This window comes from Sesamum indicum, linkage group LG12, assembly GCF_000512975.1.
Source record: "Sesamum indicum cultivar Zhongzhi No. 13 linkage group LG12, S_indicum_v1.0, whole genome shotgun sequence".
Lineage (NCBI taxonomy): Eukaryota > Viridiplantae > Streptophyta > Magnoliopsida > Lamiales > Pedaliaceae > Sesamum > Sesamum indicum.
In genome coordinates this window covers 5,928,233-5,952,247 of record NC_026156.1, presented here as the reverse complement: position 1 = coordinate 5,952,247, position 24,015 = coordinate 5,928,233, and the positions used below count along the sequence as shown (strand labels likewise).

Genomic DNA, 24,015 nt, shown 5'->3' with positions numbered 1-24,015 from the left:
AATGATGTAAGAGTGAAGAGAGGCCCATGCCGTTTATGTTTATGTTTTGTGGAGGAACTGTACAAGGGAACAAAATATTCAGCACACGAGGAGTTGGCTATTCATCATCTGCTTTGGCTTTTGCCTTTTAGTCTTTTACTTCTCCCCCAATTTCTGCTTTACTCTTCAAACAGTATCTCACCCTCTTCCCACTTTCTTTTCACACTTGCATCCCCGGAATAAGTCAAAATAACAAACATATTTTTAAAAATCAATTTACTCTCTGAATGTTGATATTATAATTCGAGTCTGTTTTCCAAATATTTAATTTTTGTTTAGCAATCTTTTTCCATCACATATTTCAAATTTAAATTTAAATTTAAAGAAAGGAAATTTAATATTACTGTTATTAATCATGACTCTGAAATTTTGAATATCATCATCATCATCATATTCTAATCTTCAAAATGTTGCCGTATGATTTCAATTGGATTTTTGGGAAGGAATACTTGTAATAATAATATTATTATTGAATGCAATGAGTGGAGGAGCAGAGGATAAATGCCCAGGTTGTCCGTGGCCAGACATGACTAGTTAAGGAATGGGGACAAGGTAGCAAAACCGGGAAACCGCAGATGAAACAGAAATGAAGGGGTCCACTGAACAACAACCTTTTTTCCCATCGGAAGCGGGCCCCACTGACCGTGGCTCCCGGGGCCAAAAATAATATCAATAATGTTAATGTGTGTCCGGATTGCACATCTCACACGTGGTGTGCGCGGGCCCTCACGCCCTCACGTTTTTCGAACCACATCTCTTAATGAAGAAGGTCCCCCTTGGACTTGACCGAACTGTAGCGTACGGTGGCGTGGGGTCCAGTACCTGCAATGCAACGTGGCGGAGACCCAGCGTGTCAGTTAATGTATCGAAATTCACAGCCACGTCGTCATACCCCCCACTATACACTTTGGTATTGTTTCTTTTCACATGAAACCCCCTCAGCCCAAATCCAATATATGGACGGAGATTACGGGATTGCCCCTGAAAGTGAGACCGTTACAGTGTATGGAAACCGAGAATGGGGCTGAGTGGGGGGGTCATTTATGGTTAGAGGAGTTGGGAATATTTAATGCATAGCCACTCCGCCAGATTTTGTATTTTAATTCTGGAAATCTCTGAGATTTTACTTTATTTAAACTGCAAAATCAGGAAAATAGAGTTGAATGAATGGGAAATGGAATACAAATATCGAAGTTGTCGCTCTAGACTTTGTCACACACTCTCTCTCTCTCTCTCTCTATATTGATTGTCTTTCCTAATTCCTAATTGCACAAGGATTCCCTCTCTCCCAAACCAAACGCTTTAAATAAATAAATAAATCCCACAACCCTTTTCTTCTCGCCACCTCCATTCCACATCCCTCTAATCTTCCTATTCTCTTCCCTTTAAATCAATCCCCACCCCCACCCCCACCCCCACAACATCATGGCAGTTGAAGCAAGGCATCTCAATCTTTTCCCATCCCAACTCATCCCAGACGGGTACTTTTTCTTATACTCTTGTTATACGTTTTTTGAGTTTTCTTTCTTTCGCAATCCATTTTGTTTCTGTTTTTGACATAATTTTCCTACTTGCAGAAATTCGTTGAATCCGGCCAATCAAGGGCCCGTCGGTTCTGCATACAACCCGCAGCAGATGCGTTTTCTCGGGATCCCCTTTCCCGCCGCATTGCCGGAAAACCACTCCCTCTATCAACCGGTGGTCTGTGATTCAGTCCAGGCCAAAACCTCCGTCAACACCGACAGCGGCCTCACCTATAATATTCCTGCTCCAAGAAAGCGCTCCAGAGACTCCGTTAATCAACTTTACGCCACATCCAATTACCCTGCACCCCAGAAGAACAATTGTGCGCCCCAGTTCCCGTCTTTTCCCGGTGAAGATGGTTTGCCCCAAATCCAGCAATACCAGTTGGAGATCGATACTATTATCTCCCAACATGTAAGCCTTTAAAAACACGATTCGTATTGTTTCAATGTATATTCATAAAGTTAGCCGTGTTCCGGGATTTGTTCGGTTTCTGATTTAAATTGGTCATGGTTTGATTTTGCAGACCAAGAAAATCAGATTGGAATTAGAAGAGAGGCAAAAGCAACAGGCGAGATTGCTGGCGGCGGCCATAGGCGGAGGGGTGATGAAGAAACTGAAAGAGAAAGATGAGCAAATCCAGAGAATGAGCAAATTGAATTTGGTCCTTCAAGAAAGAGTGAAGAGTCTTTACGTTGAGAACCAACTGTTGAGAGACTTAGCGCAAACGAACGAGGCAACGGCCAACTCCCTGCGCACCAATCTGGAGCAAGTATTGTTGCACGTGGGCGGGGAAGAGCGAGTGTCCGCGGGCGCGGGCGTGGAGGAGGACGTGGAGTCGTGCTGTGGCAGCAGCGAGCACGGGAAGGGTGAGCAGGAGAAGGAAGAGGGTAGTAGTGGGTACAATGATCGGAGGTGCAAGAGGTGTGGGGAGAGGGAGTCGTGCGTGTTGCTGCTGCCGTGCCGGCATCTATGCCTGTGCAACGTCTGCGGGAGTGGGTCCCAACAGCTCCAAGCATGCCCCGTCTGTGACTCTCCAATGAACGCCACATTGCATGTCAACATGTCCGGTTAACCATGCGGATATCTATGCTTTTGCAGATAGCTGCAGCGGAGATAGATAGAAAAGAAAAATAGGACGACTACACACACACAACATTTTGGGTGTACATTTTTCCTTTTTGTTTTTGGTTTAAACAGTAAACTCATGTAAATTCTTTTTTAGCAATTTAAATCGTTCATTCTTTTTATTTCTTGGACACAAATCATGATTTTTTTTTCTTTATTTGAAAAATAATAATACTTTTTGTGTATTTTTATTTTATGAATAGTTTGTGAGATTGAATGGGAATAGTAGTAGGGTGTTGTTTCTTCAACTTAAAAAAGATACCTTTTCCTTTTGTTGGGAAAAAACATGTCAAATGTGAATTAAGTAAAAATTGATGATATATAGATGTGTTGGGGTGGTGTTGTTTTCCCCAAGTAAAAATGGTGGGAATCCCTATCCCTATTCCAATGCCAATCTCACCACTTTTCCAAAGCAGGAACTCATATCTGATCTGTCCATCAGTGGTCCTTTGGAATTGCGTATATAGTGGTGGTGGTGGTGGGCATTGATGACAGTCATGAGCGTTTGTGCGCATTGAATGTGCTGTCCTAACCACAGAGCATTAATTTACCACAATAAACATTAATTCTCACACAACTTTGAATTGAATAGAAAAGAGGGGGCAGTTGCAGTATGACAAAAAGTAGAAGAATAGTTTTGGTGGTTTGGTTGCTTGCAAGTAAATAAAGGAGGGTGGAGATGGACCAGTCTTTTCTCCTAACTTTTTCGGGCCACGTATAGCGATATGTGGGAAAGCAATTGATGTTCTTCATTCAAGTAACATGCATGCATGCCTCTATCAACTATATTCAATTTCTTTTGTTTCACTCCAAATTAACCCTCTCACTATTCAATTCATTATTATTTTTATTTTTCTTAATGTTTTCAAATAAATACTATTATTATTATATATTCTCTGTTTTGGGTTCTTTCTGGCAAGTAATAATGACAAGCGCACGACAACTCCAACTTCTTCTTTCTTTCTAGGAATTTTCCTCATCCCCTTCCCTTTCATCATCTCCAGATAAATAAATAATTGTGAATTTTAAAAATATGCACATGGAGGCAATTACCAGCCAATCAATCTTATACAATTGCTTGTACTCTTTTATCTTTTTCTTTATATTAAATAAAACAATCATAAAAAAGATGTATGTATGTATGCATATATTGATTGTCATAACCATTGTTATTTATTATTAATGTGCTGATAATAATTGGCACTAGAGCTGACTCTTTTTTTTTTTTTTTGGGGGGGGGGGTTTGTTTTTTTTACTATTTTATGCTATATATATTGCTTTTAAAATATATATTAAAAAGAAAAATGATATGGTTTTTCTTGATTTAGGTTTAAGAGGTAGCTCATGATATCTGTTTTTGTATTTTTTAATATGATATGATTGGGAAACATGGATGCATGCATACAAGAGTGAGGCCCAATTGGAGGAGAGGAGCATGCTTCATTGGCTTTGGTTTAATGTGTGTATATATTGAAATCATGGATAAGTAGAAATGGTGAAGAGAGATGAGCACGTGGCGAGTGGTTGTCAAGATTCTGACACTTGAAAATTAAATTAAAAAAGAAAAAAGGAGGAGTTATTTGATTCATTCGTGGTGGTTCATTGAGCCACCGCATCTGATTGCGGGCCCAAACAAAAGAAGATGAAGACATCCGCATCTCATCAATGTTTTTGCATCCCCACCCCCACACTCCTCCTTTGATTTTTATCATCCCTATCTTTTAACATGATAATTTTTCAATAACTTATATATATATATGTATGTATTTTTCAAATTTGAATAATTTGGGGGGATGAAATGAAGTAATCAGAATTAGTTGTTCAAAGTATTAGTGGGATTCCGATGTCGATGTGGACTACTTACTATTAATTTCCACATCTATTACTGTTAGTTATCTGTCAACATAAAAATAGAATGCCAAATGAAGTGAAATGGATGAGAGGATGAGTGAAGGGTGGTTGATGATGGCGGAAATCTTCTTCCTGGGCCCCACTTAATGGGACACTTTTGTCCCTCCCTCCCCAGCACAAACTCTCCCCACATCACTATCATATTATGACTCTTCCCCACTTTAAAAAAATTATTTTAATTTCTAAATTTTAAAAATCTACTTGACTCATTATTTTATATGTCTTTGAAAAGAATTCATAATTAATTAAATAAGAAATAAAGTTTGTTGAAGGCTCTAACCAATCACATTTTGTTTCAAGAATTGGCCAACTCAGTTGTTCTTGAAGAATCCAAATTTTCAAAGTTTTGTCCTCGTGAAACTAACTTCATGGCACGACCTTTCTAGTTAGAGTAATTAATTGCGTATATATTAAAATTGGGAATTTCAATGATTCATTACAAAACACGGATAGGAATAGGAATAGGAATAGGCCTAATTATTTTGACTAATTAAAAGTATGTTGATGTAGGCCGTATTCCTTGGATGATTAATAACACTGAAAATCACATATCATAATTCATGTGAAGGAATGAAACTTCCCTTTACTTTCAACTTTTCTACTTGTTTTTCTTTTTCTTCCACCAAATTTCAAAGTCGTCCTCTAATAAACACTTTTTTTCTCTTTTTAAATTTATTTCTTGAGATTTTATGTTTATTGAGTCATGTTTTGAAAATCTTCCACTTTTGCTTGAGCATTGACGAAAAGGGTTTGTACAGAAAAGCAAATTCATCTTTCATTTTTTTATCTTTTTTTTTTTAAAAGAAAAAAGAAAAAGGATATTGTGGAATATCAGACAAAGATTAATGAATGTGGAAAAACATTGTATGATGATGGGGTTGATTGGAGACAAGAATGAGGATGATCATCATCATGATGAAAATGGGAACCAAACAAAAGGGCCCCACCCCCCTCTTTGCCGTGTCAAATCATCAACACGTTTATCGCTCATTTTATTTATAATTGTGATTGTTATTATTAGCGTATTCCCACTAATGGGCCCCACCACATAAATTGACCCAACTAAAGAATCCCAGTATTGTTGGCCCATATACTAATTTCTGATGAAATGGATGTCACCAAAAGTTGTCCACTTTCTAGATTGAATACCCCACATACATATTCCCAATTTGCTCAACATCATCATCATCTTTCAAAATCCACAAAACCAGCCATTGAAATTTTGTATTCAAGCACTGTGGGACCCCCATTGAATTTATGATTTATTTATTACGTGATCAGATGTTTTTAATAAGATAAAATAATATTAGGGACCAAATAGATTATTGATATTTAAATAATTAGTAAGTGGATGGAATGGAAGCTTTGATGAAAAAAAACAAAATGTAAGATGAAGATGTAGATTGTGATAATAGGACAACAGAATGATCAAGATACATAGTTTAGATAGAAGAGACGATATGTTGCGGGTGCAAAATAATCACGCAAACACATAAATGTAGAGGGGGAGGGGGGCCCAAACCCAACCCCATCGGATCAAATTGTTCCATATCCAATGTCTATGTGCTCACGAGAAACACAGTTATATAAGAGACAGACGACTGAAAAGAATATGACATGGAATATTTGCACTTTTGTATGCGTGTAGCAATTGAGATGCAAAGGAAGGATTTGAATAGTTATTATCCATATCTGCCAAAGGGAAAGGGTAGTGGAATCTAAAACCCAGAAAGAAGATGAGATGATGAAAAGAAAGAGATGGTTGGTGAGTGGGTGTACACATCAACATCATATTCAAAATTGATTAATTCAGTGGAAACCCAACTCCTATTATCACTATTATCCTCTATTCTCTTTAAATTTGTTACAATTAATGATGGATCATTTCCGTTATGTTCTCTTGTAAGAAGAAAAGTGTGAGTGTGAGTGTGTGAGTGTTCCTTTCTCCTCCTCATTTCAAAACCCACCACACTACTCCCTTTTTCTTTTCTCCAAGAATATGAATCAACACATAGTGCTCTAAATTCTACCACCAAATGTTTTCACTTTCACTACCTCTCCCAGTTTTGGGTATCACTCACTTTTCCTTTTTCCTCTTTTCTTTTATGCCAAAATCCCAATACATTATTATATTTGTTTATCACTTTTTTAGCCGCAAAGTTTTCCATTTCTTTCAGTTTTTATCCCCTGTGCCCTTATTGTTAAAACCTAATTCCTATCACCACAAACAAGAAAATTTTCATCACACCACAACACACACATACACATATATATATATCAATTCTACTTTACCCTCATTATTATAGGTTGTCGGTGGCAATCATTTTTAAATATACAAACAACTATTATTTTAATATTAGAAATTAAATAATTTCTTACAGAAAATACTTGTAAAATCGTATATATATATATACAAACAATATTTAACTAATAATAGTATAACATAAACTCTTGCAGGTGTTGCAGTAGATGATCAATACAAGTAAAAGCAAGCTATTGGGTAGAAGCCTCCTTTGGGCTCATCTGTAGAGGGTCCAACTTGAGACATTATATTAAATGAGCCCGTTTCTCAATAAGGGTACATGTTAACCCATTATATTCTTGTATTCAAGGCCTATATCATTAGGCTCAATAGAGGCTTTGTGGTCATTTATATCTATACTACCGTAAAAGAAAAAAAATCCAATTTTACTTACAAAGAGCCATCACTTAAGCCACAACACCAATTTTTTAAATTATTTGAAATATTCCTTATCTATCACTAACAATCATTACTGCGTTCTTTCCATGTTCAACCCATTTTCATCACTTTATCCACTCTTTTTCATATTCAAGTCTATTTTCTCCTATCCTTACATTTTATTTCTAGATGTAAAACAGAATGAAAGATCGACTGAAAGAGGCAAAACATGTATAATGTTATTGCGGATGCAACATGCATCATGGAATTGGAAGAGCCCTTATGCTTATAATTCCACTCATTTCTACATTCTAATCAATTTTTCATTATTTATATCCATTCCTATATACGCCTCATTATTTATAATCCTATAATATATTTATTTGATTTTATCACACTTGCTTCAAATAATTTTTAACAAAGAAACAGGATTCATGGATATGTATGGTCGCTCTTTTAAATATTGTTGTAGTATTGCGCGGATTGGATTTTCCAAAAATAGTTTTTATTGACTTGAACAATTCAAATATTACGTCTATTTTTCCTCTTGTCCTGTAAATATAATAATAATAATAATAATATATCATGACATTTTCCGCACCTGGAAGAAACAAACACAACTCATCTCCACTCCACTCCACTTCACTCTGCAATGGCTAAGTTCCCATCAAAATTCATATCACTCTCTTTCTTCATCCTCATTCTTGCTTCTTCCGTTACCGGCGGATCCGAAACCACCACATCACCTCCGCAATGCGGCTCAGGAACCGCCCGAGGATGCCGCAACAATTCAGAGGCCCTAAAGCTAAAAATCATTGCCATTGCCGCAATTCTCATCACAAGTATGATAGGCGTCTGTCTTCCCATGTTTTCTCGAGCGGTTCCAGCTCTTCAGCCGGACAAAGATTTGTTCGTATTGGTGAAGGCCTTCGCATCGGGAGTTATATTAGCGACGGGTTACATGCACGTGTTGCCGGATTCATTCGACTGCCTCAGGTCGGATTGTCTGCCGGAAAACCCCTGGAAGAAATTTCCTTTCACTACATTTGTGGCCATGCTTTCAGCTGTATTCACTCTGATGCTGGATTCCTACGCCATGAGTTATTATAGAAAGCGTGATTTGGATAGCGAGGTTAAGCGTACTAGTGATGGAAACGCCATCGTCGATGGGAAGCTGGAATCACAACATTGCCATGGATTTAATGTAGTTAAGGCTGATGATAATGCATCCCAATTGCTCCGATATCGCGTCGTTGCACAGGTAAAGATGATCAATTAGCTCAATTAAAGTAGATAAAAATCGGAAAGATGTTGCTGATCGCGTCCAACAATATATATTTCTCATGATTGAAATGTAGGTCCTTGAGCTGGGAATTGTTGTACATTCTGTAGTGATTGGGTTATCAATGGGAGCGTCAGACAACCCCTGCACGATCAGGCCGCTGGTCGCCGCTCTTTGCTTCCACCAACTCTTTGAAGGAATGGGTCTTGGCGGTTGCATATTGCAGGTAATTTCATCATCATTCATGCATCATCATTCATGCCCCTCTCTTACAATTTTTTTCTTGTATTGTAATAGGCGGAATATGGTGTGAGAATGAAAGCGGTGATGGCGTTCTTCTTCTCGGCGACAACTCCATTTGGGATCGCACTGGGGATAGGTTTGTCGAATGTGTACAGCGACAACAGTCCGACGGCCCTCATTGTGGTGGGGTTGCTGAATGCGTGTTCGGCTGGGCTATTGAATTATATGGCGTTGGTGGACCTGTTAGCAGCGGATTTCATGGGCCCAAAATTGCAAAACAGTATGAGGCTTCAAACATGGGGTTACACAGCAGTTCTGTTGGGGGCAGGTGGGATGGCCCTAATGGCTAAATGGGCTTAAAGTATTTTATTTCTTCGGTTACTTAACAAGTGACAAAGGAGGGCTCGGTGGATGTAATAAAATCAAGAAATGAAAGCCCAATGTAATATTCGGCCCACTCTTTTGAAAATGAATGGGGGGTAAGTGTACCTGTATGTATATTGTGCAGACAAGGACATCCATTTTCATAAAACAAACTTGTCTTCTTTATTTCCATTTTGTTTTGAGTGTTGTTGAGTAAGCATTAACATCTGCATGATGATGAGGACCAGAGTCGCATGTATGGTGACTATCCCCATCATATATCTTCAAAATTCAACCTCCTCATCTAATTTCAAATATTCTCACCTACTATACCACCAACTCCTACCAAAAATATGATAAGACACATGTTCATTTTTTTGTTTTTATTTAATTAAATAAGCATTTCAATATTAATTGCATAAAAGGATGGGAGAATCAGAATAAAGTGGGCAAAGATGAAACCAACCTGAATTATTTGGAGAATCAAATCCCGACTTTCTTTTGTTTGCTTATTTTAAGGTATTAGTAATTTTCCTCAAACTTGCCTACCTATTTACATAGATGTGGAATTGACATTCAGTCCTACACAAGAGTGATAATAATCTTAATTTTGAATTTAAAAATTTCATTTTGTTAGGATTCTTATCTTAAATTATTTTTGGGTCATTAATAATTGTAATGGAAAAATAATGTAGAGTAATTTTGAATATTTTATGAAAAAGAATGGTGTGTTGATTATCAAATATATATGTAAAAAGAATTTAAAGCAATTTGGTAGTCAAAGAAATGTTGTACGACTACTGACAACACAAAAGTAATTAAAAAAAATGATGCTAATCCTAGTTTAAGGAGAGGTGTAATCATAATCATCCTCAGAATATATATAATTAATAAACAGCAGCAGTGGATAACAGAACAGGGTAAAATAAATAATAGTAGGAAAGGAAAGGAAAGGAAAGGGCGTTGAAAGTCAAAATGGGATTTGTATGTGCATGTGGCTTCTGCTGTGCTTAGGTTTACAGAATCTTTTTTTCTCTTCTCCTCTACACATGTGATGTGAAGAGAATGGGATTGGGTTGGGGTGGATACGCTAGGCTCCAAATTAAATCATGCACCCAACGCCTTTTCAACCTGCCACGTCTATTTTTTTTAATCAAGTGTGGCCCACATGCCTACTACAGTTAGCCTCCTTGTAGTATAATAGTGGAGTGCGAGTGCAAGTGCATTATTATTTCTACCCAACTCCCTTCCCTTCCATCATTCCTCATTTTTACTTTCTTCATTATTACCATTAAATAATATTGCTATCTTATTTTAGTACCCACAAAAATTCAAAAACCTTTTATTTTAAAGTTATAAGCTCTAATTAATAATGTTTTACTTTAGTATTTAGTAAATTTGAATTTATATTTAATTATTTTTATAATATAAATGTTGCTTTTATTAAAAGAAAAAAGAAGATTTGGATTGGCGTAATAATTAGAATAGTAAGTGCCATTTTCGTAAGGAAGAATCCATCATGTGTTTTTTTTTAATTGAAAATCACTTTTAATAAGCTAAAATAAGTCACTCGCATCTAAGTAAGAAACTCTAAAAGCCACCTACACCAACAGTAACTGATTACTCTCTCTCTCTCTCCCCTCTGTAAATCAAGAGAAGAAAATTATGGAAACAATACCTCTGTGGAGACACAAAGCAGGGTTTGCCAGATTAGGGTTCTGATGCCCTTTGTACATACACTTGTATTTGTATATAAATAAAAAAAAAAGGAATTTCTCTCAGAAACAGTGTCAGGTGAGTGATTAATTCTTACTAACAAAGCTTCATTTCTTGCTTATTGCTTTTTACATGTGCGTATATCAATTCTTGCTTTATTTAGATTTTCTCATTTGTTTACTGGATTATTTACTTCTGTTCTATCCACACAGAAGCGCAATTCCAGGTATGTGTAGGTTGCGAAGTGGGTTCTTACATTCTTGGACTGACTTTGTTTAAGAACAAAGAAAATTTGGTCTCACACCTTTTTCGCCTGCTGGGAACTCCTTTCCGATGCTAAATTTTACGGAAAATAAAATTGAATTTTTGAATCTTTACTTAATTGTTTTTTGAAATTTTGGATCTTGAAGCTGATGGGTGATTCTTGAATGTTAATACAGAAGTAGCAGTGAAGATTAATATTTCTTGGGAGGCAGATGTTTTTAAAGCCATTCAGTAATTTCAAAGCTCTGTCATGTATGCTGATGGGTATTTGTTGAATTTTGGAAGATCATCTTCTTTTCGTTTATGGCGATTGTTTCTTTCTCTAAATCTGTTGGGGAAGAAAGATTTTATTTGGATTTTGATACTTTGAAATCTCTTATTTTGTCGGTAAAGTGGTGAAGAAATTCTGACTAGTTGGAAAAAACAAATAGATGGTTATGGAGGAACAGAGAGTGCTTGTTGATAATGTGTATCTGAATGGAGCTTCTGAATTTAAACTGGAAGAAGACGATGACGACGACTTTAGAAGTTGTTGTGAGGATGAGGATGAACTGAAGGAGAGAGAAGAATATGCAAAGGTGGATTTAGACAGCAGTCTTGATGAAGATTCCCTAAAAATGTATTTCAAGGGTGTGTCTGTTGCTGGCCCTGGAGATTCTGGTTCTAGAATTTCTGGAATTGGGGTGGTCATGGAGAGGTCTGATGATGCTTCTCCCATTCAGATCCAGAAAAAACTTGATTTCTATGTAGAAGAGTCGGTTGCAAATTGTTTAGCTCTGCTGGATGGTTTATCTGTAGCTATACAGAGCAATATCAGGCGAGTTTATGCGTTTACTGATTCTGAAGTCTTGTATAATCAGGTGAGAAACTCCTCCCAAAATTTTTGTTCTTATAAGTTTTATCGTCCGGATGTATCCTTAATCTGAATCACTAGTTAGTTATACCAAGATAGCTTACAGTGCACAAATCTTATATTTGTCTACAAAACCTCTAAACCATGAAGTGTGAAAGTTCATACAATTGACCTTTATGTCTTTGGTCTCTTCTTAATCTTATTGTGTTGCAATATAGTGTTGAATTTAGTGTGAATGTGTTGCAGATTATCCATGATGAGATTGTTGAAAGTCCTCTTCTGTTGGCGCTAAGAGAAAGGATCTTGGAACAAGCCAGTAATATAGAAAGTTTTTCCCTAAAATTGATCCCTCCGATTGACCTCCAAAAGGCATTACATCTGGCACAAGTAGCTGTTGGTATAGTTTCTTTTCCGGCTGACGGAGAGGAAACGGCAGAAAGCTGCTCAATCTGCTGTGAGGAGAAGCTCTCATCAATGATGCTCACGATCAAATGTTCCCACAAATTCTGTTCCCACTGTATGAAAACCTATGTCGAGGGGAAACTACAATCTGCTCAAGTGCCCATTAGATGCCCACAACTGAGATGCAAGTACTGTATTTCAGCATCTGAATGTAGGTCTTTCCTTCCAGTTACCTCTTATGAATCTCTGGAGAGAGCCCTTGCTGAAGCAAATGTTCTCAACTCAAATAAAATTTATTGTCCATATCCTAGTTGCTCAGTTCTGCTGGATCCTCATGAATGCTCGTCGACTAGGGCAAGTTCCTCGAGTCTATCTGACAACAGTTGTGTGGAGTGTCCTGTTTGTCAGAGATTCATCTGTATTGATTGTGGGGTTCCTTGGCATTCTTCAATGACCTGCGAAGAGTACCAAAATCTCCCATTGGAGGAGAGAGATGCTTCTGATTTAACTTTGCATCGTCTGGCCCAAAATAAAAGGTGGAGGCGTTGCCAACAGTGCAGGAGAATGATTGAGCTCACTCATGGTTGCTACCACATGACATGCTGGTGAGGCTATTTCTTTTATAACAATACTGCATCATCATTTATAAAAAACCTTTACTCTATTTCAGGAAATATCCTCTCACACCATCTGTTGACCATGAATTAAAGCTTGGCCTATTTGTGTAGCTACTCAATTGGGATATTGGTTTTGTATATGGTTCTTAATAAATTAACTGATCATTTGCAACAATACTGGAAGATTAGTTTGTTGGGAGGAAAATGTTGACTAAAAGTAATACTTTTGAAGACTTTGAAATAAAAACTTCTGATACTGATTTCCATTCATTTCATTGTGATTAAATCTTGGGGTAGCATGGAAAATGGATGAGAACCGTTTGTGGAAAGAATGAGTTTTTTTCATGGGTTGTTCTGATGTTGTTATCTGTGTAGTCTATATGTTTAGAACAGCAGTATTTGCAATCTTTCATCATCATTTATCTACGGTGGCCATATTATTTACTGGCTATCATGTGCAGTTTATGAATAGCCTTCTTTTTCTTTTAGTTCTTTCATTCATGAAATATTGGTTTTATGACATTAACTTGAGTTAACTTTCATTTTTAGCTACGTATTTTGTGACATTTACTTGAGTTAGAATCTGCACATGATTCATGTTCAAATAGCTTAGTCCAATGCTATAGAAACTAATGCTTCCACAAATGCTACCGAGGAATTTTTCACTTTAAGATAAGTAAATTATGCTTAATAACACAGGCATGTTGTTCGAAGCTTATTCCAGTTGTTGATCCTCTTTTTCTACAGGTGTGGTCATGAATTCTGTTACTCCTGTGGTGCGGGTTATAGGAATCGCCAACAGACATGTCAATGTGCATTTTGGGATGAAGATTATTCTGAAGAATTGGCGACTTATCCTACCCAACAATTTGAACAATGGGCATGGGACTCGTTTGAGTCACTCCCGATGATGATGGATGCATACTCAGAACAAGAAAGATCACAATTGGCACTTATCCAGAGGTTTCTTGCTGGAGGTTTCAGTTTGACCGAGCACCATCCTTACCAATCTCCACCACGTTGTACAGACTCGTATGCTGATGCCATGAAGGATCTTCATCAGCTGCCTTGGCTTGAAAGATTTGTTTCTGTTATAAGTGATAATTACTATGAAGATTACATCCAATGACCCTAAAAACATTGGAGATTGAAAATGAGTTGATTAGCATTTCAAAGGAAGTATGGCATAGGAGGTAGAGTGCCTCACTCTCACTCACACTCCTTTAGCAAATAGGCCTACTTTGTTATATAGTTTTAGTGTCATATTCCGCTCAACCTTTTGAGCGTGAATTTTAATGTATGTGGATCGGGACTTCTTTCTTGTTCTTGATGAACAGCTTCAAGAGGAAGAGAGGAAAGAAATGAAAGGAACATGATGGAAATATATTCTTGACATTAAAAGCAATGACGCAAACAGGTTTTAATATTTTGCCAAGTTTTGAATCATGCTGCTCTGTTTCTCACTGCTGATTGTTATTCTCTTCTTGATGTTTACGACAAATTTGCTGCATGCTCTCTCTTTTGAATTCCCTGCTCATAGAAGGCATGCACCCTCAGCCTCTCTTTAGTCAAAATGTATTATGGTTTCTGCATCCCATAAATGTAAGAAACTGTGTTTTTATCTTGTTAAAATATAGAGAAAAGGCACGGATTGTGTAGAAAGGAAAATAACACCCGAAGGAAGTGATACTCAGAAGAGAATCTGATCTGTTTGCTAGGAAAGCTATGTCAATGTGTACTTGTGCTTTCAGACCAACTGCAAACCATCGCAGGGAACCCCCACCACCGGTATACAACAACTCCCAAATCTCGACTGTTCAAATCCACCTCATTCCTAAAGGAAAGGGCAGGAAAAATACAAGGATGGATTCTTCCTACCTATTCACTCATTTAAGGAAAAATTCACAATAAGGAACGTGCATTGAACAACTCAGGCAAATTGAATCTGCATCTTGTTACTGGTCAAGGAAGAGTACAGCACAAAGTTATGGTTTCCTGTTCCTTATCAACAGAGTGAAAATTGGATTTCTTGGTAATCTTAAGATAGCGACAATTCATATGAAGAAGCTATAAGAAAACTATGAATTTCTTGGAAATCTGAAAATATTAGTGATAACTCGTCCTCAAGAAGATCAAATGACTATCCCCTCAAAAAAAAAAAAAAAAAAAAAAAAAAAAAATACCCCCCCAAAAAAAAAAAAAAAAAAAAAAAAAAGAAGATCAAATGATTATCATTTCACATATAAATGTACACCATACTTCAGTTTTACCCCTGAACTTCAAAGGAGTCGAGTTTTGTAGCATTGACAGTGTTCTACAAAATGTTTAAAAGATATCCCACGAAAAGGAGACTCAACTTTTCAAACTTGAAAAATATCAAGGTCAACCAAAAATTCAGGTTTACCAAGAAATAGAAGTATGCCTGAATAAACATTTGTATGCTATTTTAAAAGTTCTATAACTGATGTCTGCAAAAGATGAAGCTATACCGCCAATTTCTCCAAAAAGGCACTTGAGGAGGAGCTTGGGCTGAATCATCCATGTGAATCTTGGTGTCGAGGGTATAAAAAATTTGACTCAACTGCAAGAAATATGATTAGAACCATAACTAATTGCTTGAAGGCTCAAGTCAGACATATTGGTCGCCCACGGACGAGGACCGTTCAATTCACCTTCTAAATTGTAGGCATAAGAAGGCCATCTGACATCCGTCCCACAGAGATCTTTAACACCCATGCTTATCATTTTCTGAGTTCTGTCAAGAACTACTAGGCTGGAGAAAGTTGAAAAACTGTTACCTACAAACACGTCGGACCTCAAGCAAACTTCATAGTCGATGGCTGATTGAATCAGATAGGAATGCTTCTTATAAATATTGAAAATACCCAATTTCTTCTTCTCCAAAGGAAGCAATCCTTCCTTCCAACCAGTCAGTATAGAGTTATCCTCAAGAAGATCATCTGCGACTGCAAGGTAAATAACTATTGGAGTTTTCAAACCCACAATGTTTCCCACTCTTTGCATAATCTGCTCCTTACTGCTACAAATTTCACTTATATTTAACCTCTGCTCCAGCTTCTTGCAATGAATCATCCAGTCCTTTTCAATTCTCATGTGAACTGCTACATACGGCACCTGCAATAAATTGATTTCATTTTGTGAGGAACCTACTTTACGGCTTTCTTCCAATCCAATTTCTCTAATCTTGGACACAACCTTGTCGGCTTCTCTAGATATTTTGTCATCCCAGACTAAACACTGAAGAACCTTTGCGTAGTCTTCAACTGGCCAATGATCATGCCACAGAAACGGGTTCTTGCCAACTATCCTGATGGTTTCATATTCATCATAAGGATGCTTGCTAAACAGTCTCAACTGATCTATGTCTTTCTCAATCGTCCATCTCCGTCCGCTTCCTTTCTGCAGCTCGAAGACATCACTTGTGTTTGAAACTTCAGAGTAACGACCCAATTTGACAAATCCCTCGCATAGAGAATTGAACTTTTCGAATTGGAAGACCTTATCAAATGAAATAGGTTTCAACAGATCAACCTCTTTGTAAAATAGCGAAGCGCTCAAGCTAGGCATCAGAAGCGTTCGATTCAGCATTCTTGCAGTTAAACAAGCTCTTGCAAATGCAATTTTTTGATTATTCAGACCCCATACGATTTGAGGAACCTCTAAAAACTTGAATTTTCCACTGTGATATTCTGAATTTGATGCTGATTGCCGATTGTTGAAAGCAAATAAGTTGCTCTGCCCAGTGCCACCAAATCCTGAGTAACTAGGAAGACAAACTGCTCTGAGAACCAAGACAATGGCAACCAAGATTAAACATTTGCATGTCGGAGAATCCAAATGCAGCCGAAAACATCTCAAAGGCCTACAACTGCTCAAGTCCATTTGAGATTCGGTCTCGGGGTTTAAGAACTTAGATCATTCCGCATAACAATCTGAAGAACCCACTGCAATTCTAGGCCCCAAAAAGTCGTTTTCACAGATCGATGTCAATCGCTTAACCATCGGAAAGGCCAAGAGAATTCAGTTCGATATTCTTCTCATCTGCAGGGTAATGAAATCATAGAATTACAAATAATTCAAGATAACCTCAGATACAGATTGTCCCGATGAAATCGAGGAAAGTAGAATATCAAATATTAGTAAAAGAACAAGGAAGAAATTCCCAAAGCCTCAATCAAATAGTCATCGCTCAAAATTCAGGTACTGATCGATTCGTGAACATCAGGACCAGAGACGATGGATTAGGCACTTAAGACCAAATTATGAAGAAGATTCTTCTCTTACACATCCTGATACCCTTGAAACTGAAGAAATCTTCAGCGCCAAAATCTTTTCCATCACCATGGTGCATTCAGAAACCAAATACTCCATAGAAGTGAAGCATGCAATTCCATGAAGAGTATGTGTATTTGTGTGAGAGCCCACGAGAGAGAAAGAGTAAAAGGGCTGGTGTAATAACTGAAAATGGAAGGCAAAATCTGACCTTTTCATTAAGTGGCTCAGCTGAATCAGCGGCGTTGAGGGTAAGAATTAATAACAGAACAGGTAATAACACTGAAATCTGAGGAAACCCCAGATGAAGATGATCATGCATGGAAAAGAAAGGAAAGGTATCCAAAAAAGGCGAGAATTCTCGTAATCGGAAAGCAAGACCAGCCCATCCCAATCATGACAACTCATGGACAAAGAAGCTTCTCGATTAAAGAAATTTTATTCTGAAAATAGCAATTCCCGGCCCGACATTAAGACCTTTTTTTTTTTTTTCTAAAGCCAAAAAAAAAAAAAAAAAAAAAAAAAAAAAAAAAGCGGCTGCAGTTAGTATTATTATTTGATTAGGTAAATAAAAGTAGAGGTTTGGGAAAAAAAGATAGTTTTATTAATGAAAAATATAATGAATTATTAGCAGTGATCATCAGTTGGCATTCACATGCTATACATGTTACCATATTCTAAACCTAAAATAAAGTTTTTACAATTATTATAAAATAAACTTTCGTTAAACATATTAAATTCTTAATTCACATGTATGTACGTATCCATTTATTTTGTTTATTAGTTTCCAGCAAAAACCACCTACACTCCACTCCTACTCCTACTAAAGAAACAAACATTTGTAAACGAACAAGTTTGTTGAATTTGACTGTACATGTGTGGATGGGAAATAGAAATCAAAAGTTGCAGGAAAAGAGACGGAATATATATAGAATATGACAAAAATAAAAAGAAGTGAAAAAACAGTGTCAGAGTTAAGGAGAGAGAGAGAGAGAGAGAGAGTTGACAATTAGAGAGGGTGTGATGATGAAGAAATGGGTAGGATCACATGGATGTGAACAAGGAAGAATATCTGTCAACTGGGCCCCCTAAACCCCCATACCCATTACCTGTCCGTCCTAATCATATATTTATTTATTTATTACGCCGCCCCTTTTCATCCAAAAACGTGTATTCATTCAAGATTTGTGGCTGTCAGCGTCACGCCAGCCACCAATCTTAATTACTATTATTATCTATCCTCACTCATGATACTCAACGGAAATAAGATTATGATCCTGTCCTGTCCCATTTTCACTCATACATGTCCTGAATTGTCGGGCCGTATCTGCAAGTCCAACCCACAATCCCCCTGACCTGAAAGAGCAGAGATGCCCATTTTCTTTATCCATCTATCCTCCTTCCTTGGGCTTTTGATGGGCCATAGGATACTTATATATTTTAAAACCAACCAATTTTCTCTCTTCTCTTCAACTTTTCTCTATTCAATACTTCTTACTTGTTCAAAATCATATATACTCTCTCTTTAATTTTATTACAAATTCGGATAAGCATCTAACACAAACACAAACATAATGTTTGGATTCGTTTTATAAGTGTTTTGTTGTGTTTTGTGGAAATAGAGAGAGAAAAATAAAGATAAATAAGTGTGTGTTATAAATAATATGTATGTTTGGATTTATTTTTGGAGATAATTTAAAATAAGTATTATATGTTTAATGTTGTATGTCTTTGGAGATAATTTAAAATAAGTATTATATGTTTAATGTTGTATTTTGGGAGACAAAAATTACTATTCATTGTCAAATCATGTCTTTAGAGATAATTTAAAATAAGTATTATATGTTTAATGTTGTGTTTTGGGAGACAAAAATTACTATTCATTGTCAAATCATGCCTTTTTTATATATATTTATATATATGTGTGTGTATATATATGTATGTTTTTATGCTAAAACAGTTAAAAACACCTAAGTAAGGTGTTTTTGAATGATGACAAACATTGAATATGCTTTGACTTGTCTCAAAAATAAATTGAAAATGAAAACAAACATAGTAAAAGTATTTTAGAAATAAAACATGTCTACTTATATTTCAAATAAGCTACTAATATCTCTATCCCTAAACTCAAGCCCTTTTTCGTCATTAAAATCATCTCCCCAACCCCCTCTATTACCCATCAACTCGCCTCTTTCTGCGCTGCGCCTGTCTTCCTCACTCTCCCAACTTACACTACTTCTAAAATGGACGCCTCTCGCCACAACTACGGCGGCAGCGACCAGAGACCCACCAGACAAGCCCCCACGGTGAGTATCAATATATTTACTCCTATACTTCCAATCGCCCTAACACTACCTTTTTCCATCACCAGTCACAGGCCCAGCCCCAGTCCGTTAAATACAGGCCGCCGCACCTCAGGAACCAGGGCACTGCCTCCGGCCCTGGGCTGCATTCCCCATCAGTTCAGCGACAGGGCGTGGGGCCCTCCAGTGAAGTGTGTTCCACCTGGAGATCACGGGACCCGCCGTCTGCTCCTCCTGCTCACAGGACCTCTCAACTTCCGTCAAGTATATTTTCCGAGAACCCTGTTTTTCTTCTTGTATTGTAAAGGAATGAATACATGCATTACATACAAATGCTCTGCACTGATTTTTTTGGCTTCTTGTTATTGAGTATAATTCTGATGGAATTCTCGGATTGATTACCATGAGTTGTTTGTTTGCTTGAAGTAGGTTAATTCAAAAGAAATTGTAAATGGGCGCGACTTTTATCAAGCTTGACTGATGCACAGCGATGCATGTCGAGGGTCTAGTATATAAATCCACACGTTCTTGTCACTGCCATGATCTTTCGTTTTCTCTTCTTTTCTTCTTTGTCACTAGGAGGTGAATATCTCAACATATTATTGTGAAGCCCTAAAGCCTGGAATTGGATCATGAATTCAAAATCACATGCCCAGGGTCAGGAGAGATAGGCAAACATGCAGTTATTACGTTGTTTCATATCTGTATTGACATTATCTTTTTCATCTTGATTTACTCAAATACAAATATGCAGTTTTAAAGACATGTACATACACATGAAGATTGGTCCCCTGGAACATTTTTGGCTAGATAATGTGCATCATTAACATCCTTTATTGATGAAGGACATACTGCCAGGTTTACCTTTAATACTCTCCCCTATTGCATGGTAGCTAGAATACCTTGCATAATTTGAATAATGGTTTGCTTTTTTTGCAGGTCCTGGCAACTTTGGTGTTGAATTGTTGAAAATTTCAGGACAACAGGCAAAAGCATGTGATCCGAAAAATATCAAAAACAGAACTTTGCCTGTCACGCGGCCTGGTCGCCTGACACTTGAGGGAAAGTCAATCAACCTCCTAGTAAATCATTTTCTAGTCAGGTTCAATCCAAGGCTCACCATATTTCATTATAGTGTGGATATTAAACAAGTTATATCTCATGGAAAAAGACCAGTAAAAAAGTATAGAAACAAGGCTGACCTACGTTTGATAAAAGACAAACTATTCCTCGATGATCCAGCCCGATTTCCACCGAACCGAACTGCTTATGACGGTGAAAAGAACCTTTACAGTGTGGTGTTACTGCCCACTGGTCAATTCAGGGTGGAGCTATCGGATAATGAAGATTTGCTGACTCGCACATATGTTGTTTCAATCAAGCTAATAAATGACCTAAAGCTTTCCAAGCTGGAAGACTATTTAAGTGGAAAGGTCGCACATGTGCCCCGTGATATACTGCAAGGGATGGATGTGGTGATGAAGGAGAATCCTTCCAGATATAGGATCGCTGTTGATCGGCACTTTTACCCTTCCAGTTTCAAAGCAGAAGATGATCTTAAGCATGGCATTGCAGCATACAGAGGTTTCCAATCATCTTTACGGCCTACATCCCAGGGTCTTGCCTTGTGCTTGGACTGCTCAGTTTTGGCATTTCGCAAGCCTTTGGCAGTTATAGAGTTCCTTAAGGAGCACATTCCCGAATTTGATGGAGCACATCTCGATTTCAATTTGAGGCGAAAAGTTACAAATGCATTGAAGGGACTGGCAGTTAGAGTAACTCATCGTGTTACCAAACAACTGTTCACTATAGCAGGGTTGACTGCAAAAAGCACCAGTGACCTGTGGTTTGATTTTGTTGATCCAAAAGGAAGGGATCCAATCGTCAAAGTCAGTTTAGTGCAATATTTCAGGGAGAAGTATGGCAAGAACATTGCATACCAGGGCATCCCTTGCTTGATTCTTGGCAGAAATAACCGCACAAACCATGTTCCAATGGAATTTTGTATCTTGACTGAGGGCCAAAGATACAGAAAAGAGCTTTTGGATGAAGTTGCACAGGAGAAATTTGAAGAAAAATGCCTGGCTTGGCCACCAGAAAGGAGAAAAACAATCAGCGAGATGATGCAAGCTCATGATGGACCTTCTGGGTAATTTGCATTTACTTCTTCGACATCCTATTATTCTGTTGCATCTCCAGAACCTCACTTGTTGTGAGATCAGATTATGCTGGCCATAATACACTTCACGTGCAACTGCAGGATTCATGCCACAAGCAAACTAGCATGTTGCCGCCTAGTTAATTTATTAGTTGTAAAAGCTCAATGTATCTTGCTCTCTTTTAATTTTTAAGTGCATCCAAAATAACGAATCTTCCCATATAAGTAGTTTGACTTGGAACATTACTTGGTGGAATCTGACTACTTATTGAATTGCATGTAAGTGTTTAACTACACAAAATTGTTGCTTCATATAGTGTTTATCTAGAGAACTACTGCGGATGCATTGAGGAAAAATGGGAATGTTCAAACTCGAATAATGGTTGTATAGTCCTCGTAAGCATCTGTTTCATCATTGCACTTTCTTACAAGTTGCAATTGTAACATTATGCCATTTGTTACTTATGTTGAAAATTGAGGCCTTTGTACTCAACCTCTCCAATTTTTATCACAGAGATGCTACTCAAAATTTTGGACTTCGAATTGACAAGGACATGTCATCCGTTGAAGGTCGAGTTATAGGTCCACCTGTCCTGAAATTAGGTGCTCCTGATGGTAGTCTTGATATTGTAAGAGTGGAAAATGAGAAATGCCAGTGGAACTTAGCCGAAAACTCTGTTGTGGAGGGAAAACAAATTGATAGATGGGCCTTAATTGAATTTAGCTCTTCTGTTTCTTTGAAGCTTAAAGCGAAAGACTTCATTAAGAATCTAAGAAATCGATCCAGGAGCTTAGGGATCTGCATGGAGGAGCCTTTGGTTTGCCATTTCACTAGCATGCGGGAGTTCTCTTCAGTTAGCAGGCTGGAAGAACTTCTCAGAAGTGTTATTCAGGAAGCTAGGAGAAAAAGTTGGAATACATTACAAATAATGATTTGTGTGATGGCAGAAAAGCATCATGGCTACAAGTATCTTAAATGGGTATCTGAAACACGTATTGGGGTAGTAACTCAGTGTTGTTTATCCATTCATGCAAACAGAGGAGACAACCAGTTTCTTGGGAACCTGTGCCTCAAGATTAATGCAAAGCTTGGAGGAAGTAATGTGGAGCTTACTCAAGGCCTTCCTCATTTTGAGGAGGATGATCATGTTATGTTCATTGGAGCTGATGTTAATCATCCAGTCTCAAAGAAATCAACAACTCCATCTATAGCTGCTGTTGTTTCCACGGTTAACTGGCCTGCCGTGAATAAGTATGCTGCGAGAGTTTGCCCTCAAGACCACAGAACTGAAAAGATTCTGGAATTTGGGTCCATGTGTCGGGATCTTATCAACAATTATTTTCAGCTCAACAAGGTTAAACCAAATAAAATTGTGGTTTTCCGTGATGGTGTCAGTGAGGGACAATTTGATATGGTACTCAACGAAGAGGTATCTGACTTGAAGAATGCCATTTGTGATGATAGTTACCAGCCAACAATCACTCTTATTGTGGCTCAGAAGAGACACCAGACCCGGCTCTTTCTTGAGAATGCGGGGGATGGGAGCCCTACCGGAAATGTTCCTCCAGGAACTGTTGTAGATACAAAGATTGTTCATCCATTTGAGTTTGATTTTTATCTCTGCAGTCACTATGGACGCATTGGGACAAGCAAGGCAGTGCATTACATAGTACTTTGGGATGAAAATTCTTTCATGTCTGACCAGCTACAAAAGCTTATATATAATCTATGTTTCACATTTGCCCGAAGTACAAGACCTGTTTCATTGGTCCCGCCAGTTTACTACGCCGACCTGGTAGCTTACAGGGGGCGCATTTTTCAAGAAGTAGCGAAGGAGTTCCAGTCTCGTTCAGTGCCCTCATCTATGCGTTCATCATCATCCACATCTAATTTTACTACATTTGATCGAAGTTTCTATAACCTTCATCCAGATCTGCAAAACATCATGTTTTTCATTTGAGGAAAGCTTCCGGTTTTTACAGTGATGGTGAGCATCTTACAGTTCATGTTCATAGTACTCAGCCCCTGAACGTTGTTCGCTAACTGTAAGAATTTGTGTGTTAATCTAATTCTATGTCTTTTTGGCTGACGCCTGATGCATATAATATATGACAAGAAGAATTTTGCCATCTATTGCTAACGCAACTTACAGCTTAGTCATGAAGTTAGCCTGGATATTGCTTCTGCTTAAGTTTGTGTAATTCTTCCAACTGGTGGGGGAATAATTGCATGTGAAGA

The 24,015-nt window shown here is 37.7% G+C and overlaps 5 protein-coding genes across 10 annotated transcripts in view; 4 read left to right on the top strand and 1 right to left on the bottom strand.

Annotated features, from left to right (window-relative positions):
* LOC105175859 (E3 ubiquitin-protein ligase BOI-like) lies at nucleotides 1,200-2,745 on the top strand. Its single transcript, XM_011098483.2, has 3 exons — nucleotides 1,200-1,520; nucleotides 1,617-1,977; nucleotides 2,090-2,745. The coding sequence occupies exons 1-3, from the start codon at nucleotides 1,465-1,467 to the stop codon at nucleotides 2,636-2,638; spliced, it is 966 nt and encodes a 321-aa protein (XP_011096785.1). The 5' UTR covers nucleotides 1,200-1,464; the 3' UTR covers nucleotides 2,639-2,745.
* Nucleotides 7,877-9,343, top strand: LOC105175858 (fe(2+) transport protein 2). The gene is made up of 3 exons (XM_011098482.2): nucleotides 7,877-8,543; nucleotides 8,641-8,790; nucleotides 8,862-9,343. The coding sequence occupies exons 1-3, from the start codon at nucleotides 7,935-7,937 to the stop codon at nucleotides 9,165-9,167; spliced, it is 1,065 nt and encodes a 354-aa protein (XP_011096784.1). The 5' UTR covers nucleotides 7,877-7,934; the 3' UTR covers nucleotides 9,168-9,343.
* On the top strand, nucleotides 10,733-14,457 carry LOC105175857. 3 transcript variants are annotated; one of them, XM_011098481.2, is made up of 5 exons: nucleotides 10,733-10,964; nucleotides 11,327-11,414; nucleotides 11,544-12,010; nucleotides 12,250-13,010; nucleotides 13,770-14,457. In XM_011098481.2, exons 3-5 carry the CDS (start codon nucleotides 11,582-11,584, stop codon nucleotides 14,149-14,151), a joined length of 1,572 nt encoding a protein of 523 aa, XP_011096783.1. In that variant the 5' UTR covers nucleotides 10,733-10,964; nucleotides 11,327-11,414; nucleotides 11,544-11,581; the 3' UTR covers nucleotides 14,152-14,457. The 3 variants fall into 3 exon arrangements, with proteins under 3 accessions (XP_011096783.1, XP_011096782.1, XP_011096780.1); XM_011098480.2 differs by having other exon boundaries at nucleotides 10,734-10,964; nucleotides 11,327-11,402; XM_011098478.2 differs by having other exon boundaries at nucleotides 10,734-10,964; nucleotides 11,327-12,010.
* On the bottom strand, nucleotides 15,347-17,753 carry LOC105175855. Of its 2 annotated transcripts, none has more exons than XM_011098477.2 (2): nucleotides 17,328-17,753; nucleotides 15,347-17,084 (listed from the first exon to the last, which is right to left on the bottom strand). In XM_011098477.2, exon 2 carries the CDS (start codon nucleotides 16,923-16,925, stop codon nucleotides 15,600-15,602), a length of 1,326 nt encoding a protein of 441 aa, XP_011096779.1. In that variant the 5' UTR covers nucleotides 16,926-17,084; nucleotides 17,328-17,753; the 3' UTR covers nucleotides 15,347-15,599. The 2 variants fall into 2 exon arrangements, with proteins under 2 accessions (XP_011096779.1, XP_011096778.1); XM_011098476.2 differs by having other exon boundaries at nucleotides 17,527-17,753.
* LOC105175853 (protein argonaute 2) overlaps nucleotides 19,445-24,015 on the top strand; it is a 6,167-nt gene continuing 1,596 nt past the window's right edge. The window contains exons 1-5 of one of the 3 annotated variants that reach the window (XM_011098475.2): nucleotides 19,750-19,882; nucleotides 20,198-20,275; nucleotides 20,373-20,476; nucleotides 20,558-21,767; nucleotides 22,291-23,940. In XM_011098475.2, coding sequence (XP_011096777.1) covers nucleotides 20,458-20,476; nucleotides 20,558-21,767; nucleotides 22,291-23,737 — 2,676 coding nt within the window. In that variant the 5' untranslated portion in view covers nucleotides 19,750-19,882; nucleotides 20,198-20,275; nucleotides 20,373-20,457 and the 3' untranslated portion in view covers nucleotides 23,738-23,940. Of the gene's footprint in view, nucleotides 19,622-19,686; nucleotides 19,883-20,197; nucleotides 20,276-20,372; nucleotides 20,477-20,557; nucleotides 21,768-22,290; nucleotides 23,941-24,015 lie in introns of those variants that run through there. The other 2 variants (XM_020698491.1, XM_011098474.2) reach the window with 2 other exon arrangements.

Excerpts from the sequence above, each read along its gene's own strand:
- LOC105175859 (XM_011098483.2), top strand. The coding sequence starts at position 1,465 with ATGGCAGTTGAAGCAAGGCATCTCAATCTTTTCCCATCCCAACTCATC. Across the intron at positions 1,521-1,616 it reads TCCCAACTCATCCCAGACGG|AAATTCGTTGAATCCGGCCA; the intron begins GTACTTTTTCTT and ends TCCTACTTGCAG. Across the intron at positions 1,978-2,089 it reads ATACTATTATCTCCCAACAT|ACCAAGAAAATCAGATTGGA; the intron begins GTAAGCCTTTAA and ends TTGATTTTGCAG.
- LOC105175858 (XM_011098482.2), top strand. The coding sequence starts at position 7,935 with ATGGCTAAGTTCCCATCAAAATTCATATCACTCTCTTTCTTCATCCTC. Across the intron at positions 8,544-8,640 it reads GATATCGCGTCGTTGCACAG|GTCCTTGAGCTGGGAATTGT; the intron begins GTAAAGATGATC and ends ATTGAAATGTAG. Across the intron at positions 8,791-8,861 it reads TTGGCGGTTGCATATTGCAG|GCGGAATATGGTGTGAGAAT; the intron begins GTAATTTCATCA and ends GTATTGTAATAG.
- LOC105175857 (XM_011098481.2), top strand. The coding sequence starts at position 11,582 with ATGGTTATGGAGGAACAGAGAGTGCTTGTTGATAATGTGTATCTGAAT. Across the intron at positions 12,011-12,249 it reads CTGAAGTCTTGTATAATCAG|ATTATCCATGATGAGATTGT; the intron begins GTGAGAAACTCC and ends AATGTGTTGCAG. Across the intron at positions 13,011-13,769 it reads TGCTACCACATGACATGCTG|GTGTGGTCATGAATTCTGTT; the intron begins GTGAGGCTATTT and ends CTTTTTCTACAG.
- LOC105175855 (XM_011098477.2), bottom strand. The coding sequence starts at position 16,925 with ATGGACTTGAGCAGTTGTAGGCCTTTGAGATGTTTTCGGCTGCATTTG.